This window comes from Danio rerio, chromosome 6, assembly GCF_052040795.2.
Source record: "Danio rerio strain M-AB ecotype USA chromosome 6, GRCz13ab, whole genome shotgun sequence".
In the NCBI taxonomy this organism is placed as follows: Eukaryota; Metazoa; Chordata; class Actinopteri; order Cypriniformes; family Danionidae; genus Danio; species Danio rerio.
This window is the reverse complement of record NC_141026.1, coordinates 60770500-60787626: the sequence shown is the minus strand read 5'-3', so window position 1 is coordinate 60787626 and position 17127 is coordinate 60770500. Positions and strand designations below refer to the sequence as shown.

Sequence of the window (17127 nt, the reverse complement as noted above, 5' to 3'; positions counted from 1 at the left end):
TAATAAGAATAGATATAGGATATAAATATAAAGGATTAAAATACAAAACATATTATTTTCTCGCCTACATGAATATAAACACCACCGCCTTCATGTCTTCTTCATCTCGGGAGGCTTTTTCAGTTCATTCATAACAATTTGCTTTTGTATAATGTTATTATTATTAGCAGTATTATTTATTATATCCATATTTATATTTGTTTTATTAAAAACAAGCTTAGATTTGTCCACCTGTCAGGTTTTAGACCATATGGGGCACAGCATGTGTTTTAGGATATAACTCAGGGTTTTGAGCACATTTTGTTATTATTGTTCATTTATTCGTTTGCTGGAAATTAGAACTGAATTTAGAAATAGTTTTAAAAACAAATCTTTGCACTTAACAAACAAAATTAATTATTTATAGGCTAATTGATGTCTGTGAGTACAAGGTTTCCCTATCCACGAGAGCGAAAGTGAAAGTTATTCATTTATCTCTCATTCTCGGGCTGTAGATGCTCTGTTTAACTGTGTTCTTGCTAGTGAAATGCTCAGTTTTTCCATTTACACTTACTTTACGTCATGTAAATAGCAAATGCGCTCTTGGCGTGACGCAGCTGGCTCTTAAAGGGAATGGGAGATGAGACTCTGATTGGTTTATTCTCAAAACACACCTATAACTCATTAAGAAAATAAACAACCCTTTTAGATCATGCGCCACGGCGCAAAGCAGATTTTTCCATCCTTATATTAGCAAAAGTGGATTCTGACACGCCCTGAAAGCGTTTGCGCCCTGCGCTTTGCACTTTGCGCATGGAACGTCAAAATAGAGCCCTGAGTCTTGCAATTTAACTTAATTCTGAGGGCGGCACGGTGGCTCAGTGGTAAGCACTGTTTCTGTTTTGACTTCTTTTCTTGAAATTGAAAGTTTACATCTCAAAATTCAACAGTATCTGGATGCAGCCTTTATGATGCAAGCTGAGATTGCATCACTCAACGATGCAATGTCAGACACTCAATAGAGTGAGTGATGTCACTCTGAGGGGTGGGGTTAAGTGAGCGCATTAAAAAGCATTGAATGCAGCTCAGATTGCACTGCACCTGGGCCCGGTTTTTCAAAAGTAATCCACTGGGATTTTGGATAAGGGATTGAATCAAATCTTTGGTTTAAACTGATCCCATCAGAAGGGTGGATTTAGCATGGATTTCACGCCCAAAATGTAATGAAAACTTAAAAAATGTATTAAATAATACTATTTTTGGATCATACAGTATCTTATGAGATATACTATTTATTTATAAGGTTTTCATTTTATTTGTTCATCCGTCAGGCTATAGTGAGTATAGGTTTAACGTATTCAGCCTTTCGGTATAGGCCTACAGCAAAGTAGAAAGAGATTGGCCTCATAAAATAATCCCCCAAAAAGCTGTCAAAATTGACCAAAAATCGATATATATATATATTCATCACAATGGAAAATATTAATCTTTTTAGAATATTTATTAGTGATGCATGCAATGATTACAGAATAAAAAAAATGCAAAGAATGGCAATGACTGATTTTTGAAATCTCTTTCAACAATTGCAAAAAGAGACTGAAAGGGCAGAAGCACAGCTTCATCTGGCAGAGAAACAACTGACTCTGACCAAACTGCAGAAAACCAAGGCCAATGACTTGAGATCTGCCTCCTAAAGGCTGCGCTCAGACAAGCTGCTCTCTCCACATCAGATGAGGAAGTCTGAACTAAATGTGGAGTTTTTGACATTAAGGCTTGTTTTATTTACATCTATAGTTGAAACTTATTATTAATATCCTCAATGTACAGTGTTGTAGGTCTCAGATGAGCGGACTGCTGGAAGAGGATGGGGTGTTGTTTTTCTTTTTTTATTATTATTTATTTTTATTATTATTTTAATAATTATTACATTTTCTTAGTTTTCATTTCAAATAAAAATAAAGTTATATTGACCCCACACTGGCTATTCTACTCTTTACATATCTATAGTTCTACATTGTGAATTCCTCTCCTGTTTGAGCACTGGTTATCCAGATTTAGTAATCCTAAAAATTTCCTATCCAGATCAGATTGATCAAATCCGATGTTGCTTTGAAAAACTGGCTCAAAAAGTAAGCTGGATTACGTGATCACGGATTGCAAAAACAGGATTACTAAATCCAGATCAATTTTATCCGGATTAAACCTTTTGAAAATCCAGACCCCTCTCTCAAAATTTGGATGTTTTTCATGGAATTCTGAATAATCTTTGTTTTGTAACGCAGTAACCTTAGTTTACCTTTGATAAATCATTTTGTCAGTGCAAAATTACTTCAAAACGACAGTCTACTATCCTTCAGTCAACCTTTATACTATGTTGGTTACGCTTCAGATCATTCTGTGTTCGTTCATGCTCATTATCTTCTCCATGTTTTGCAGTGACTAAGACAAACCTGTCAGTTCACGAAGACAAGAATCGTGTTCCCTATGTGAAGGTGAGCTGAATCACACTGACCTCACTGATGTTTACAGGGCTCAGACTGTAAACAATAAGAGCTTCTGACAGTAATGCCTTCCGCACACAAAACAGAGGAACTTACAGAACTCAAAACCTACTGCTGTTAGACTCTTTCCATTCGATCATTCATTTTCTTGTCGGCTTAGTCCCTTTATTAATCCGGGGTTGCCACAGCGGAATGAACCGCCAACTTATCCAGCAAGTTTTTACGCAGCAGATGCCCTTCCAGCTGCAACCCACCTCTGGGAAACATCCACACACACACTCATACACACACACACACTCATACACTACGGACAATTTAGCCTACCCAATTCACCTGTACCGCATGTCTTTAAACTGTGGGGGAAACCAGAGCACCCGGAGGAAACCCACGCGAAGGCAGGGAGAACATGCAAACTCCACACAGAAACGCCAACTGAGCCAAGGATCGAACCAGCGACCCAGCGACCTTCTTGCTGTGAGGCGACAGCACTACCTACTGTGCCACTGCCTTGCCTAGACTCTAGACACTAATTGTGGTGTTTCGGTGACTGTCACTTTAAATGCAACAGAGATGGTGGTCTATTCAGAAGAGGGCGGAGCTACAAATGCATAAGTGTCAGCGTAGCGACACATGTGAAACAGGACTAGTGTTCTCAGTACTGGTCAGGTGTGCATGTTGTCGTTGGTCACACACATGTGCTTCATGCTTGTGTCAGTCTATGGAGACTCCTGTCGCTGTTCATTTGTGCTTCATCTTAGGGTGCTTTCATATCTGTAGTTCGCTTCATTTGGTCCGGACCAAGGGTAATAAATGATACATTGTTGCATTTTCTGCCGTCTTTGGGTCGTTTTCACACCACACTGCTGGCTTTGGTCCAAACCAGTTGAAACGAACCAAAATGCAGTCATGTGACGAAATCCACATCTCTCATTGGCCAGATGTTGTTAAACATATTTCCTAAACTGCTTATTGATTGGTCAGAATTCACGTGCAGGAAAATGCCAATGAACTCCCGCAGGTAAACAAACCGGCAGAAACAAAATGCCGCTTTTTACTATGAAGGGAGGACTACGCTGACTGATTGTATCCCTGCTTTAGATAAACTTTACATTTCGAGAATGAAGCGTGGCCGCGGCTGGAAAACAGTGTTTAATGCATCGCTCGTCACTTCAGGAGGAGACGTGAATTAATTTAGCTAAACTATGACATGGTAATCTTGCGGAAATATAACCAACGATCCATCAGCTAATGTTTCCCCCTCTCTCTCTCTCTCTGTTGGTAAAGCGCTGTCAACAAATATTTTTCCTCCATATCCCATAATGCACAGCGCATCGGCCTACGGCAGCTGAATTAGTCCAAAAGGCGCAGTACTTTTTGCGGTTGGACCTGTTTTAGTACGGATCATATTCTCACCACAAACGAACCGCTCCAGGGTTCGTTTGAAAGCGTACAGAGACCACCTCTTCAAGCAGGTCTCAGTACGCTTATTTGGTCCATTTTTGGTGCGCACTCGAGTACGATTGCTGCATTCACACACATGTCCAAACAAAAAAAGGGGAAACGAACTCTAGTGCGATTCAATCCAACTGAATAAGGCAGGTGTGAAAGCAAACTAAAACTCCCCATCTATAATCCTCTTAGGCCCCGTTTACACTAGTGCATTTTAATTTTAAAACGGCGTTTTAGATCAAACGATCCACACTAGCGTTTCACCTAGCGCTTCTGAACATATCTCCGTCCACACTACGCCACCAAAAACGTATCTCACGTGACCATTCGCGCACTCTGGGCATTTTAGTATAAACAGGAAGCGTGTGTCTCGCTCGGCATTTGGTTATCGTTAGTCAACAGACGCCGGTTGAACAATGAACGCGATGGCAAAGAAAACAAGGGAGGTCTTTTTGTGGACAGACGCGAACGATTAGCGAGAGCTCGAACAAAGCTTGCCTCTTGCAAATATAATAATAATAATAATAATAATAATAATAATTATTCCTTACATTTATATAGCGCTTTTCTGGGCACTCAAAGCGCTTTACACATGGGGGGGGGTCTCCTCATCCACCGCCAGTGTGCAGCATCCACCTGGATGACGTGATGGCAGCCATTTTGTGCCAGACCACACATCAGCGGATTGTTGGAGAGGAGACAGAGTGATGAAGCCAATTATTATATGGGGAGGATTAGGAGGACAGAGGCCAGTGGGCAGATTTGGCCAGGATACCGGGGTTAAACCCCTACTCTTTTTAGAAGGACATCCTGGAATTTTTAACGACCACAGAGAGTCGGGACCTCGGTTTAACGTCTTATCTGAAAGACGGCGCTCACTGAGCAGTATAGAGTCCCCGTCACTATACTGGGGCATTAGGACCCACACAGACCGCAGGTTGGGCGCCCCCTGCTGGCCTCACTAACACCACTTCCAACAGCAACCTAGTTTTCCCATGTGTCCTCCCATCTAGGTACTGACCGGGCGCAGTCCTGCTTAGCTTCAGTGGGCGACCATGTGAGAGTTGCAGAGAGCTAGCTGCCAGCAAATTTCATATATGCAGCTGCTGTAGTAAAAAAAGGCAGAGTTTAACTGCACAATGACGCCTAAAATGGACAATAGAGCAAACAACGCTCCCATTTCTGTGTCCATGTTGTTGTTTACAGTGAAGGCTGGTCTGCTGTTTTCCGGTAGCATTGTGTTATAGTCATGTGATCGGGGCTTGAGGAATAAGGCCCCATTCACATGGAGTTCAGCGTCAACATTTGACTGAAGGCGTGTATGAAGTTGGGGCTGAAGCGATCGTCATAGCAGCATCAGCCAATGAAATTCAGTCAGCAATAGGCCACTGTCTGAGCTGGTGTATTTGCATACAGCGATCTGATTGGCTGACACTTTTGTCGGCGCTTGAAAAGTTCAGCTAGTCCCAACTTCTGCAGCGAGCAACGCCTCTAAAGTGGCGCGGACGGATCCACAATGCAGTTCGGCAACGCCTGACGTCACCCATTCAAAGTGAATGGGAAGCATTAACGCTGACGCCACGTGTGAATGGGGCGTAAGGGAAGGATACGCAATGACACAAAAGCCTCAATCAGGTAGCGAATTTCAGCAGCCCCGCCTCCATTTTCAGATGTCTCCGTTTTTCCTCATCCACACTGAGACGAAGCAGTAGCGTTATAGAAAGAAAACGGCCTCTTGAGCGTTTCCAAAACGCTCAGTTTTCGGCGCTCAAAAACTCTGGTGTAGTGTGGATGGATGGCGTAACCATATCAAAACTTATGCGTTATTGTAGCACTATTGTAAACTGGGCCTTAGTCTATGCTGACATCATCTTCAGCAGCTCAAACACTCTAATGGCTAATGGACAGACGGCTGCTTCTCACTCAGGGCTGCTGTTTATGCTAATGAGGGAGAGATGGGCACTAGTGGGCGGGGCTTTCCCCCCTCTGATGACACGTACAAATGGAGAATGTCAATCAAAGTGTTTCTGCAGGCTGTTTCAAATTCATTAATTTTGACCATTAGAGGCTGGAGATACTCACACACTGCTGCTGTGTTTAAATCCTTTATCAATTGATTTTTGCACAATAAGTCTCCTTTAAACTCATGCCATCATGTCTCTTGTGTCAGCTGGCATTCACTGAAGAGATTCAGTGTGAAAAGAAAACAGTGATCTCAGGAAACACCTACAATATTTAAATTAAGATGCGACTTTATTCTGTATTATTTTATTATACGTGTGTGTGTGTGTGTACGTGTTTTTGTGACATATCAGGACACAAATCTGTATAATGACATGGGTATGACACAGGTATTACAAAAAGCAGGTGAAATATGGGGACATTGGTGACGTCCTCGTTTCTCAAAATGCTTATAAATGCCACAGGATGAGTTTAATCAGAGTGAAGCTGCACACAGTCTGCTGTGATGGTTGGGTTTAGGGGTGAGGGCAATATAATATACCGTTTGGACAGTATAAAATGAATGGAAACCTATGTAATGTCCCTACTTTTCACAAAAACAAACAAGTGTGTGTGTGTATAATTGTGACATCCCATTGTTTGTGTGTGTGTATGTGTGTAATTGTGATCCCAAACTGTGTCACAGTAATGTAAATGTGTGTGTGTGTGTGTGTGTGTGTGTGTGTGTTACAGGGTTGCACTGAACGTTTTGTCTCCAGTCCTGAAGAAGTGATGGATCTTATTGATGAAGGAAAAGCCAATCGGCACGTCGCTGTTACAAGTTAGTATCTCTAACCAAACATGAACAAATGCTAGATATAATACTCATTACATAATGTCCCATAATTTACAACACCATCCCAGACAATATAGCACCGCAAACTGCTCATAAAAGTCACTTTTTACAACTTTTCAAGGTTAAATGTTGCTGGAAGAAAGATCAAGATCCCATAATGCAATTCAAAAGCAGAAATAATCAAGGAAAAATATAAACGTGAATCTAAAATATGGAAAACTGCTCATTTATGGATATTTTTTCAGTGTAGAAGCATCTTTACAATTGAAATCCCTGTGTTTGTGTATGTGTGTTTGTGTATGTGTGTGTGTGTCAGATATGAACGAGCACAGCTCCAGGAGTCACAGTATATTCCTGATCAACATTAAGCAGGAGCATGTGGAGACCGAGCAGAAACTCTGTGGAAAACTCTACCTGGTGGATCTGGCCGGCAGCGAGAAGGTCATTCAGTGTGTTTGTGTCTTCATCACACACACACACACACACACACACACACACACACACACAACACTGCATCCGTCTGTAGGAAACAACAATCACAAATCCCATCGTCTCATTACAGTCTGCGTAACATCAAATGTACAGTGTTTATTTCGCTAGCACACACTATTGTCTTCAGGTGAACATAAAATTAATTACTGCAAATGATCCAGTGCTGATCATAGATGAGTACACCCCTTACAGATCAGTCTTTTACATTCATATTCTCCACAGGAAGGTTTACGGTAAAATACTCCCTTGGCCACTTTATTAGGTACACCTGTCAAACTGCTTGTTAATGCAAATTTCTAATCAGCCAATCACACTGCAGCAACTCACTGCATTTAGGCATGAAGACATGGTCAAGACGATCTGCTTCAGTTCAGAGCATCAGAATGGGGAAGAAAGGGGATTTAAGTGACTTTGAACGTGGCATGGTTGTTGCTGCCAGACGGGCTGCTCTGAGTATTTCAGAAACTGCTGATCTATTGGGATTTTCACGCACAACCATCTCTAGGCTTTACAGAGAATAGTAAGACGAAGAGGAAATATAAAGTGAGTGGCAGTTCTGTGGGCGCAAATGCCTTGTTGATGAGGCCAGAGGAGAATGGCCAGACTGGTTCCAGCTGATAGAAAGGCAACAGTAACTCAAATAAGCACTCGTTACAACCGAGCTCTGCAGAAGAGCATCTCTGAACACACAACACGTCCAACCTTGAGGCGGATGGGCTACAGCAGCAGAAGAGCACACCGGGTGCCGCTCCTGTCAGCTAAGAACAGGAAACTGAGGCTACAATTCACACAGACTCACCAAAACTGGACAATAGAAGATTGGAGAAACGTTGCTGCTCTGATGAGTCTCCATTTCTGCTGACACATTCGGATGCTCGGCTCAGACAACATGAAAGCATGGATCATCCTGCCTTGTATCAGCGGTTCAGGCTGGTGGTGGTGGTGTAATGGTGTGGGGGAGATTTTCTTTGGGTCCATTAGTACCAATTGAGCATCAACGCCACAGCCTACCTGAGTATTGCTGCTGACCATGTCCATCCCTTTATGAGCACAGTGTCTCCATCTTCTGATGGCTACTTCCAGCAGGATAACGCAGCATGTCATAAAGCTCAATCATCTCAGACTGGTTTCTTGAACATGACGATGAGTTCACTGTACTCAAATGGCCTCCACAGTCACCAGAGCTCAATCCAATAGAGCAGCTTTGGGATGTGGTGGAACGGGAGATTTGCATCATGGATGTGCAGCCGACAAATCTGCAGCAACTGTGTGATGCTATCATGTCAATATGGAGCAAAACCTCTGAGGAATATTTCCAGCAGCTTGTGGAATCTAAACCATGAAGGATTAAGGCTGATCTGAAGGCAAAAGCGGTCCAACACGGTATTAGTAAGGTGTACCTAATAAAGTGGCCGGTGAGTGTATTTTTGCATATACATCGATTAGTCACCTAAGACAGACTATACAAGTACTTTTAGATAAGACAGATCAATATTGTGCAAAAAAAGAGATATTTAAGGTCAAAGTTAAGGTACATATTTTGATCCTTTAATCATAAACAGAGCTGAATGCACTGATCAATTCTGCTGTCCTCGGGATTCAGTTGTTAGCCTCTTTTGGACAGTCTGACTGAGGTTTATATGTGTGTGTGTGAGCAGTCATGTCAGCATGAATCTGTGTGTGTGGCAGGTGAGTAAAACAGGGGCTGAAGGAGCCGTTCTGGATGAAGCCAAAAACATCAACAAGAGTCTGTCTGCTCTGGGAAACGTCATCTCAGCCCTGGCTGAAGGAACCGTGAGTGACACTTTTCACTTCTGTGTGTGTGTGTGTGTGTGTGTGTGTGCGTGCATGCTTTCAATTCAATTCATCTCTATTTCTATAGCACTTTATACTATATAGATATATTCTGCAAATGTGTGTGTGTGTGTGTGTGTGTGCAGAAGACTCACGTGCCGTACCGTGACAGTAAGATGACGAGGATCCTGCAAGACTCTCTGGGTGGAAACTGCAGGACCACCATGTTCATCTGCTGCTCACCCTCAGCCTACAACGATGCTGAGACCAAATCCACACTGATGTTTGGACAACGGTAACACACACACACACACATTCACACACGCACACACACGTGAGCCCACACACACACATTGGTAACACAAGCATCAGTGACACACACAGACACACACACATTAGTGGCACACACTTACATACAGACAAAAAGACACACACACACACACACACATACACAAGCCCATGCACGCACACATACATGCATGCACACAAGCATACACATTGGTAACACACACATCAGTGACTCACACAAACACAGACATCAGTGACACACACACACATTGGTAACACATACATCAGTGACACACACAAACATACATTAGTGGCACACAGACAGACACATAGACACACACACACACACACACACACACACACACACACACACACACACACACACACACGCACACACACACACACACACGCATACACACACATACAAACACACACACACACACACACACACACACACACACACACACACACACACACACACACACACACACACACACACACACACACACACACACACACACACACGCATACACACACACACACACAAACAAACACACACGCACACTCACATTGGTATCACACACATCAGTGACACACACACAAACACACACACATTAGTGTCACACACTTACATATAGACACACACACACACACACACACAGATGAGCCCATGCACGCACACACACACACGCATGCACACATGCACACACATTAGTAACGCACACAGCAGTGACAAACATTTACATACAGAGACACACACACACACACATTGGTAAAACACACATCAGTGACACACACTTACATAAAGACAGACACACACACACACACATGTATTGGTAAAACACACATCTGTGACAAACACATCAGTGACGCACACACTTTCGTACAACCACACACACACATGCACAGACACATCAGTGACACATGTAAACTACATACACATCAGTCACACACACCAGTGACACACACACACAGACAGACAGACAGAAAGAAACAAAAATACACACTTATAAAGAACAACAGTGAAACAAACAGCAGACACACACACACTCGCCCACGCACACACATTGGTAACACACACATCAGTGACTCACACAAACACACACATAAGTGATGCACACTTACATACAGACACACACATATTGGTAACACATACATCCGTGACACACACATCAGTGACACACACACATTAGTGGCACACACTTACATATAGACACAAACACACACACACACACACACAGATGAGCCCATGCACGCACACACACACACACGCATGCACACATGCACACACATTAGTAACGCACACAGCAGTGACAAACATTTACATACAGAGACACACACACACACACACACACACACACACACACACACACACACATTGGTAAAACACACATCAGTGACACACACTTACATACAGACCAACCACACACACACACACACACACATGTATTGGTAAAACACACATCTGTGACAAACACATCAGTGACTCATACACTTTCGTACAACCACACACACACATGCACAGACACATCAGTGACACATGTAAACTACATACACATCAGTGACACACACACCAGTGACACACACACACAGACAGACAGACAGAAAGAAACAAAAATACACACATATAAACAACAGTGAAACAAACAGCAGACACACACACACTCGCCCACGCACACACATTGGTAACACACACATCAGTGACTCACACAAACACACACATCAGTAATGCACACTTACATACAGACACACACATATTGGTAACACATACATTCGTGACACACACATCAGTGACACACACACATTAGTGGCACACACTTACATACAGACACATAGACACACACACACACTCACTCACTCACACACACACACACACACACACACACACACACACACACACACACACACACACACACACACACACACACACACACACACACGAATTGGTAAAACACACAACCGTGACATACTTTCGTACAACCACAAACACACATGCACACACACATCAGTGACACACACACAGAGAGACACAAAAATACACACATACAAGCAACAGTGACACAAACAGCAGACACAGACACACACACATTCAAATACACACACATCAGTGACACACACACACACACACACACACACATTAGTGCCACATACACACAACACAACACACATCAGTGATACACTTACAAACAAAAACACACACGAACACACGCGCACAGACATCTGTGACATACACACATCAGTGACACATGCTCGCACACACACACATCAGTGACATACACCAGTAACACACTGACGTTTCCTTCATTGTCAGAGCGAAGACCATCATGAACTCGGCGTCAGTGAATCTGGAGCTCACGGCTGAGCAGTGGAAGAGGAAATACGAGAAGGAGAAGGAGAAGAACAAGGACCTGAAGGAGAGCATGCAGAGACTGGAGGCCGAGCTCAACCACTGGCGCAACGGTGATGCCACACACACACACACACACACACACACCTTATACACACATAATAAAACATCCACCAATGTCAGTCACATATGGGTAACTGTGTGTGTGTGTGTGTGTGTGTGTGTGTGTGTGTGTGTGTAGGTGAATCAGTGGTTCTGATCACTCCTGTGTCTCCTGCTGAGTGTGATGTGACTGAAGACACAGCTGTAGACAATCAGAGCCACGGCCAAACTGAACTGATCCCAGAGCAGCACAACAGCAGATATGAGGAGGAGATTCAACAGCTCTACAGACAACTGGATGACAAGGTAGCACCACGCACACACGCGCACACACGCACACACGCGCACACGCACACATGCACATGCACACACACACACACACACACACACACACACACACACACACACACACACACACACACACACACACACACACACACAATTACAAACTTATCTACATACACACACACACACACAAACACACACACATCTACACCTAAAAACTCATGCACACACACACACACACACACACACACACGCACGCACTCTCTCTCACACACACACACACGCACGCACGCACACACTCTCACACAGATTACACATAGCATGTGTATAGAGCATGTGTTTGGACTGTGGGGGAAACCGGAGCACCCGGAGGAAACACACACCAACACGGGGAGAACATGCAAACTCCACACAGAAACACCAACTGATCCAGCCGAGGCTCGAACCAGCGACCTTCTTGCTGTGAGCCCCCACAGCTCTACCTACTGTGCCACCGCGTCGCCCTGCACACACTAACACACACATATAAAACTCATGCACACACGAACACACACACACACACACACACACACACGCACACACACACACACACACACACACAGACTTCTGTATTGATTGTCTCCTCTCTGACAGGACGATGAGATTAATCTCCAGTGTCAGCTGGTGGAGAAACTGAAGGAGCAAATGCTGGATCAAGAAGAGGTAAACACTGACATACACACACACACATAACACTCTAACCCAGATACATTCAGCCTGTATACACTCACCGGCCACTTTATTAGGTACACCTTACTAATACCGTGTTGGACCCCTTTCACCTTCAGATCTGCCTCAATCCTTCATGGCAGAGATTCAACAAGCTACTGGAAATATTCCTCAGAGATTTTGCTCCATATTGTCATGATAGCATCACACAGTTGCTGCAGATTTGTCGGCTGCACATCCATGATGCCAATCTCCCGTTCCACCACATCCCAAAGCTGCTCTATTGGATTGAGCTCTGGTGACTGTGGAGGCCATTTGAGTACAGTGAACTCATCGTCATGTTCAAGAAACCAGTCTGAGATGATTGAGCTTTATGACATGCTGCGTTATCCTGCTGGAAGTAGCCATCAGAAGATGGAGACACTGTGCTCATAAAGGGATGCACATGGTCAGCAGCAATACTCAGGTAGGCTGTGGCGTTGATGCTCAATTGGTACTAATGGACCCAAAGAGAAGCAGCTGGATAGGTGTACCTAATAAAGTGGCCGGTGAGTGTACATTGATGTACCAGCAAACAGTACATGTATATGTGTATATGTGTGTGTGTGTGTGTGTGTGCAGCTTCTGGCGTGTGCGCGGGCTGACCTTGAGCGTGTGCAGTGTGACGTGCGGCGGCTGCAGGCTGACAGTGAGAGCTCGAAGCTGGAGGTGCAGGAGGTGCTGCAGGCGCTGGAGGAGCTGGCACTGAGCTACGACCACAAGAGTCTGGAGGCGCAGGACAACAGCAGACACAACCGCAGACTCACTGAGGAGCTCGCACACACCACTGTAACTAACACACACACACACTCCACATGCATAACGCACACACACATGCATAACACACACAACACACATATGCATAATACACACAAACACACACACACACATGCATAACACACGCAAATACATGCATAACACACACAACACAAACACACACACACACACACACGCATAACACACCCAAATCCACATGCATAACACATTCAAACACAAACATGTGCATAACACACACAAACACATGCATAACGCACACAACACACACACGTTTCTCCAGATCTAAAGCAGTAATGACAGTATTGATCTTCTTCAGTTCAGTCCAGCAGCAGCATCAGTGTTCTGAAACAGCAGGTCGGCCAGTGAAAGTCAGATCTGCAGCCCAAGATAAACAGCAGGCCTGATGTGGATGTTAGCAGTAAATGCCTTCATCGAGCTGCTAGTAATGAATAGTGAATGTTTAATCAAGCATGTTTAATGTGTGCATGTGTATCTCTCCATCAGTCGGCTCTCCTGTCTCTGGAATCAGACTTCTCGAGGCTACAGGAAGTGAACGGTCAGCAGAGGAAACGCATCACTGAGGTGCTGAACACACTGGTGAAGGATCTGAACGACTTCAGCTTCATCCTGGGCAACGGAGACCTCAGACTGGTAAGCGAATCGTCATCCGTGTGTCTGCAGCGTCATTTAGACGGGTATTTTTGGCTGTAACTGAAAAATTGGAAGAGTGTGCATGCTATTGCGTCATGTTTATATTTATTTGATCTTTCCCAGGATATTTGAGATATTTTTATTTGAACTTTTCCATCTTGATTGAGAAACTTTTATTTAAATTTTCCTGCCATTTTTCTGTTAATTTTATTTAAACTTTATCACCATTTAAATTTATTTAATTTGAACTTTCCCGCCACATTTGAGTGATTTTTATTTAATCTTTACCGCCACATTCGAGTTATTTTTATTTATACTTTCCTGCCATTTTTCAGTTATTTTTATTTAAACTTTCCCGCCAAATTTGAAATATTTTTATTTAATCTTTCCCGCCACATTTGAGTTATTTTTATTTATACTTTCCTGCCATTTTTCAGTTATTTTTATTTAAACTTTCCCACCACATTTGAGTTGTTTTTATTTATACTTTCCTGCCATTTTCAGTTATTTTTATTTAAACTTTCCCGCCACATTTGAGTTGTTTTTATTTATACTTTCCTGCCATTTTCAGTTATTTTTATTTAAACTTTCCCGCCAAATTTGAAATATTTTTATTTAATCTTTCCTGCCACATTTGAGTTCTTTTTATGTATACTTTCCTGCCATTTTTCAGTTATTTTTATTTAAACTTTCCCGCCACATTTGAGTTATTTTTATGTATACTTTCCTGCCATTTTTCAGTTATTTTTATTTAAACTTTCCCGCCACATTTGAGTTGTTTTTATTTATACTTTCCTGCCATTTTTCAGTTATTTTTATTTAAACTTTCCCGCCAAATTTGAAATATTTTTATTTAATCTTTCCTGCCACATTTGAGTTATTTTTATTCATACTTTCCTGCCATTTTTCAGTTATTTTTATTTAAACTTTCCCGCCACATTTGAGTTTTTTTTATAAGAACTTTCCCGCCAAATTTGAGTTATTTTTATTTAAACTTTCCCACGACATTTGAGTTTTTTTTATTAGAACTTTCCCGCCAAATTTGAGTTATTTTTATTTAAACTTTCCCGCCACATTTGAGTTATTTTTATTTGGATTTTCCTGCCATTTTTCAGTTGTTTTTATTTAATCTTTCCCGTCACATTTGAGTGATTTTTATTTAAACTGTCCCACCACATTTGATTGATTTTTATTAATACTTTCCAGTCACATTTGAGTTATTTTTATTTAAACTTTCCCGCCACGTTTGAGTTATTTTTATTTGGATTTTCCTGCCATTTTTCAGTTATTTTTATTTAAACTTTCCCGCCACATTTGAGTTGTTTTTATTTATACTTTCCTGCCATTTTTCTGTTATTTTTATTTAAACTTTCTCGCCAAATTTGAAATATTTTTATTTAATCTTTCCTGCCACATTTGAGTTATTTTTATTTATACTTTCCTGCCATTTTTCAGTTATTTTTATTTAAACTTTTCCGCCACATTTGAGTTATTTTTATTTGAACTTTCCCGCCAAATTTGAGTTATTTTTATTTAAACTTTCCCGCCACATTTGAGTTATTTTTATTTGGATTTTCCTGCCATTTTTCAGTTGTTTTTATTTAATCTTTCCCGTCACATTTGAGTGATTTTTATTTAAACTGTCCCACCACATTTGATTGATTTTTATTAATACTTTCCCGCCACATTTGAGTTATTTTTATTTGGATTTTCCTGCCATTTTTCAGTTGTTTTTATTTAAACTTTCCCGCCACATTTGCGTTATTTTTATTTGAATTTCCCGCCACATTTGAGTTATTTTTGTTTAATCTTTCCCGTCACATTTGAGTTATTTTTATTTAAACTATCCCGCCACATTTGAGTTATTTTTATTTAATCTTTCCCGTCACATTTGAGTTATTTTTATTTAAACTTTTACGCCACATTTGAGTTATTTTTATTTGGATTTTTCTGCCATTTTTCAGTTGTTTTTATTTAAACTTTCCCGCCACATTTGAGTTATTTTTATTTAAACTTTCCCGCCATACTAGAGTTATTTTATTTAATGCATGTGTACATGTGTGTTAATGTGCGTGTGTATTTTGTGTGTTTTGTGTGCGTTCAGCCAAGTGAGCTGTCCGGTGTGCTGGAGGAGGAGTACGCAGTGGTGTGTGTGTACATGAGTAAAGTGAAGTCTGAGCTGAAGACGCTGGTGAAGAGATGCAGACAACTGGAGAGTCTACAGACCGACTGTCACCGAAAGATGGAGGAGACCGGCAGAGAACTGTCCTCCTGTCAGCTGCTTATCTCACAGGTCACACACACACACACACACACACACACACACACACAGACACAGACAACCTAGATGCTGAAATCTGTGTGTGTGTGTTCCAGCACGAAGCGAAGATCCGCTCTCTGACTGAGTACATGCAGAACATGGAACTGAAGAAACGTCAGCTGGAGGAAAACTATGACTGTCTGAGTGAAGAACTGGCTAAACTACAGAACACCGGTACAAAACACACACACACACACCCACACGCACACATCTGCTTCATATTGTGAAGAATTAGTGGCTAATATGTGTTGCCCATGTCCTTAAAAATAGAAACTAGGGCCTACTGAAAGCTTTGTATAATTATTATAAAATACTTTTAAGATTTCAGAATGTTTATATTAATAATATACATCGCCACCACTCTATTAGGTACACCTGTCCAGCTGCTCGTTCTGATGGCAAAATGGGTCCAACCCGGTACTAGTAAGGTGTACCTAATAAAGTGGCCGGCGAATGTATCTTCTAATAAGCTCGTGTGTGTGTGTGTGTGTGTGTGTGTTTGCAGAGAGCATTCTGGATCGTCCGCTGGACACTGATGAGTCTGTAAATGTGAAGGTGGGAAGATTTTGCGATACTGTTTGTGGATCAGTGGACTCAG

At 42.1% G+C, this 17127-nt stretch overlaps 2 protein-coding genes across 4 annotated transcripts in view; both read left to right on the top strand.

The window, feature by feature from the left end:
• The window catches only part of LOC147843705 (uncharacterized), a 999056-nt gene that overhangs the window by 165268 nt on the left and 816661 nt on the right, over positions 1-17127 (top strand). The window lies entirely within an intron of this gene.
• The window catches only part of kif5ab (kinesin family member 5A, b), a 64623-nt gene that overhangs the window by 34294 nt on the left and 13202 nt on the right, over positions 1-17127 (top strand). For all 3 annotated transcript variants that reach the window (XR_015494311.1, XM_087258168.1, XM_087258167.1), the window contains exons 6-18: positions 2416-2471; positions 6624-6711; positions 7043-7167; positions 8908-9012; positions 9159-9307; positions 11612-11760; positions 11889-12055; positions 12668-12736; positions 13364-13570; positions 14063-14209; positions 16314-16502; positions 16586-16703; positions 17035-17084. Coding sequence is in view for 2 of the 3 variants with exons in the window: in XM_087258168.1 (XP_087114294.1) it covers positions 2416-2471; positions 6624-6711; positions 7043-7167; positions 8908-9012; positions 9159-9307; positions 11612-11760; positions 11889-12055; positions 12668-12736; positions 13364-13570; positions 14063-14209; positions 16314-16502; positions 16586-16703; positions 17035-17084 (1619 nt within the window). In the remaining variant the exon portion in view is untranslated. The remainder of the gene's footprint in view (positions 1-2415; positions 2472-6623; positions 6712-7042; positions 7168-8907; positions 9013-9158; positions 9308-11611; positions 11761-11888; positions 12056-12667; positions 12737-13363; positions 13571-14062; positions 14210-16313; positions 16503-16585; positions 16704-17034; positions 17085-17127) is intronic.